The following is a 3,074-nucleotide window of genomic DNA, read 5'->3' on the forward strand; positions in this document are numbered from 1 at the left end:
CATGAAACCATCTATGGGAAGAGTATTAAAAAAACTGTAGACATTTTTGATATACAGTTATGCAGAAGTAATACAGTATAGCAAGAAAGAGCGATAAGGCATTTGATGTAATTCTGTACTTTCTTGCTCTTGGCCACAGTACCTCACCAGCTTACCTAATTATCAAAGCCTTCGTTTCTCTCGCTGAGGGAGTCCAGAGTGTCTGAACTGGAGGAATGGGTTAGGTCTGGAGTGAGGTCCGGGGGGGACAGGTCATCCGGATCATCGAAGTGCTTTTGACGCTTGCGGTCATTCCAGCGAAGACACTCATCTAGAGATGCAAACCAGTCAGCAATCTGGTCCTCTGCACAGATTGAGGGAACAGGATATATGGAGGTGGTGACTCTCAGACTGTGGGGAGAGTGCAGAGGAATGCTTTCGTTAGTAAAGTACTATCAACGAAAGCCCTGTCAATACCCTTACTGAATCTTCAAAGTGGACTTCATTAAACAATTGTTTTTTAGTTGTGTCACTTGACTATATCTATTTCTATCTTTCATCACTATGAAATATACATTATTCTAATTCATGACATTCATGTTTTTCTTTTCAAATATTGTTTATGTCGAGCTACTTTCTCTTTCGAAAGAAAAAAACTGATTAATGCCCTTTGCTTGAAAAACTGAAGTACAACAGTCCAAGAACTATGATTCATGTATCTAATATTCACACAAAAGAAAAAATAAAGTGAGAAAAGAAGGTAGAGAGCAAAGATACCATAAAATGCCAAAGATAGGTCCAGTAACCATCAGCAATTCATTTTCATAGAAAGGTAGATGCAGTTTGAATAGAAAACACAGATGGGGAGGAATGAAATGTGTGGAGGTTGGAAAGACAGATGGATGAAAAGATAAAGGGAAGGTTTGTCATATGCATAATCACCAGATACCTTTGAGCAGTCTGATTCACACTAACATGGATGGCTGATACTGCTAAAGAATCATTCAGATTAAGCATGTATAACTGTCAGCCTATTCCACCATATATGATAAACAATGCAATAGGAAAAGGGCCTTGGGGGAACCAACATCAGGTTGCAGGTTTCAAGGGTACCAAAATAAATCTTGGAAGCCTGCAACTTAATTGTCATCTGATATAATGAAGGCATAGTAAGGACAGCCTTTTATAATTAAATTCTCAAGTTACCCCATGGCCAAGCTTAAGTGAATCTGACAGCCACATCTAATACAGTATCATTATCATACCAAAGTGAGGAATCCCGGACAGCAGAATGTGAATTTGCTGATCTATGAACAAAGAAAATCCAATCAGTGTGGTAAGATAAATGATCTGTTTTCTGTTTCCTAAAGCCTGCTGTAGTCTGTCATAGATGGTAAAAGTCAGTGAGGGTGTAATCACTTGTCCCAGAGCACACCAATCTCCTAGATCTAACATTCGGAACCTCGTATCTAGATTTCAGTAAAGCTCTTTTGAATACATTCTTGTCTTCTTGAATGTGAATTCAGTTAGACACAAGGTTCACTTTCCTTTTCTACTATCAAAGGCAGTTTGCTTGATGCTTATAAATCTACAAAAGCCACTACTGATGTATGATTCAAACTAGAACTATGTAAATAAGAAGCACTAAAATATGCATGTTAGAAATGAAATTTACATATATACACTTGTCCCATTTACCTTCAGCAGAAAATGTAAGAGGCCTTCAATTAAATTAGAAATAACAAGATTTTCACAAGTCCAAGCCAAATAACTGCAGAAGTCCACAGCAGGATATCATACCAATACCACAGAAGAGAAGGTCACCTCACCAAATGAGTAAAGCATTTTTTTTTTTACCTCAATACACATGAAGAACAGGGGGAAAATATCCTCCAAGCCACCTCCTAAGATGATATTCTATACACACCAAGACCAAAAAGTACACAAGAAACAAGAGAACCATCAGCAAGTCAGCTTTTCCTCACCCGAAAGTATACCACAATATATTCAGACAGGAAATGCTCATAATACTTTTACTATAACTAAACAACCACAATGACAATGTGAATATGGTCCATCTGTAAAGATTATGACTTCTTGCTGAACACATTAAACTAATCATGGTAAGCTATTCCATTCATACTTTCCTTTATCTTCATCTTTTGTGGTATTAAGCCTAACAACAATCCCAAAGACCTTAGGGAATATCAGAAGCAATGTCTGCAGTTGCTGTCACCAGAAATATTAACAGCAAGGTGCACACAGCCAAAAGTCACAATAACAGACACACCTATCTCCAACCATCAGTTCCTGCTGGTGACGGCCATCAAACGAAGCCCAGCATGTGTTGCGAGCTTCGTAGTTCAACTTGATCTGGAAACACATTCACGTGACAATGGAAAGCAAGACTAGAGGAGGTAACATTGCCATCTTCCTAGAGGAGAAATCGTGGTGATTCTTCCTTACCTGCTTTCATCATCTTCTCATATTCTACTACTAACTTGTTCACACACAAAGCTGTTAGTCAGATGAGACAGACACTTTAGTAATGGGTGCTCCAATCATTTTATTCCCACAAACAAAACAAAACAAAGTGGGGAAAAAACATGTCTACAGCCTTAATTTCACTTTGAAATCACAGGCTGATATTCCAAAGGCTTGTCATTCACTATCAACAAATGGACTGAGAAACAGCCATATCTAACAATCTACAGGCATTAACAAGCCTTCAGAAAAGTGTCAGTCCTCAAGAGTCATAGTCAAAGTCATCTTCAAAAGTGAAGACCATCTGTACAGGGAAATGCAACACACATTGCATGACAGGAGATTTCTGAAGACACACCAGCATTTTCTCACACTATGTGCTTTGCCTTACCTATCCCCGTGTAAAAGCTCTTGTCTTTTTCTTCCATCAAAGGATACCCACGCTGTATTTCTGCTGTCTCTAGATACTGCAATCTAAGTCATAAATGATTGGTTAATATAATTCATTATTTCATTTTAATACAAGAAGATCATTTTAGGACTTTCAATGTACCATGGGGAGAGATAGATATATGACATAGGAAGAAATAATGAAACTTTACTTTCTTAAA

At 37.9% G+C, this 3,074-nt stretch overlaps 1 protein-coding gene across 2 annotated transcripts in view; it reads right to left on the reverse strand.

Moving 5' to 3' along the window:
* The window catches only part of LOC119585593 (NAD kinase-like), a gene marked incomplete in the record, with an annotated part of 62,004 nt that overhangs the window by 1,977 nt on the left and 56,953 nt on the right, over positions 1-3,074 (reverse strand). For both annotated transcript variants that reach the window (XM_037934259.1, XM_037934260.1), the window contains 2 exon segments: positions 156-390; positions 2,855-2,937. In XM_037934259.1, coding sequence (XP_037790187.1) covers positions 156-390; positions 2,855-2,937 — 318 coding nt within the window.

This window comes from Penaeus monodon, chromosome 20, assembly GCF_015228065.2.
Source record: "Penaeus monodon isolate SGIC_2016 chromosome 20, NSTDA_Pmon_1, whole genome shotgun sequence".
Taxonomy (NCBI): domain Eukaryota; kingdom Metazoa; phylum Arthropoda; class Malacostraca; order Decapoda; family Penaeidae; genus Penaeus; species Penaeus monodon.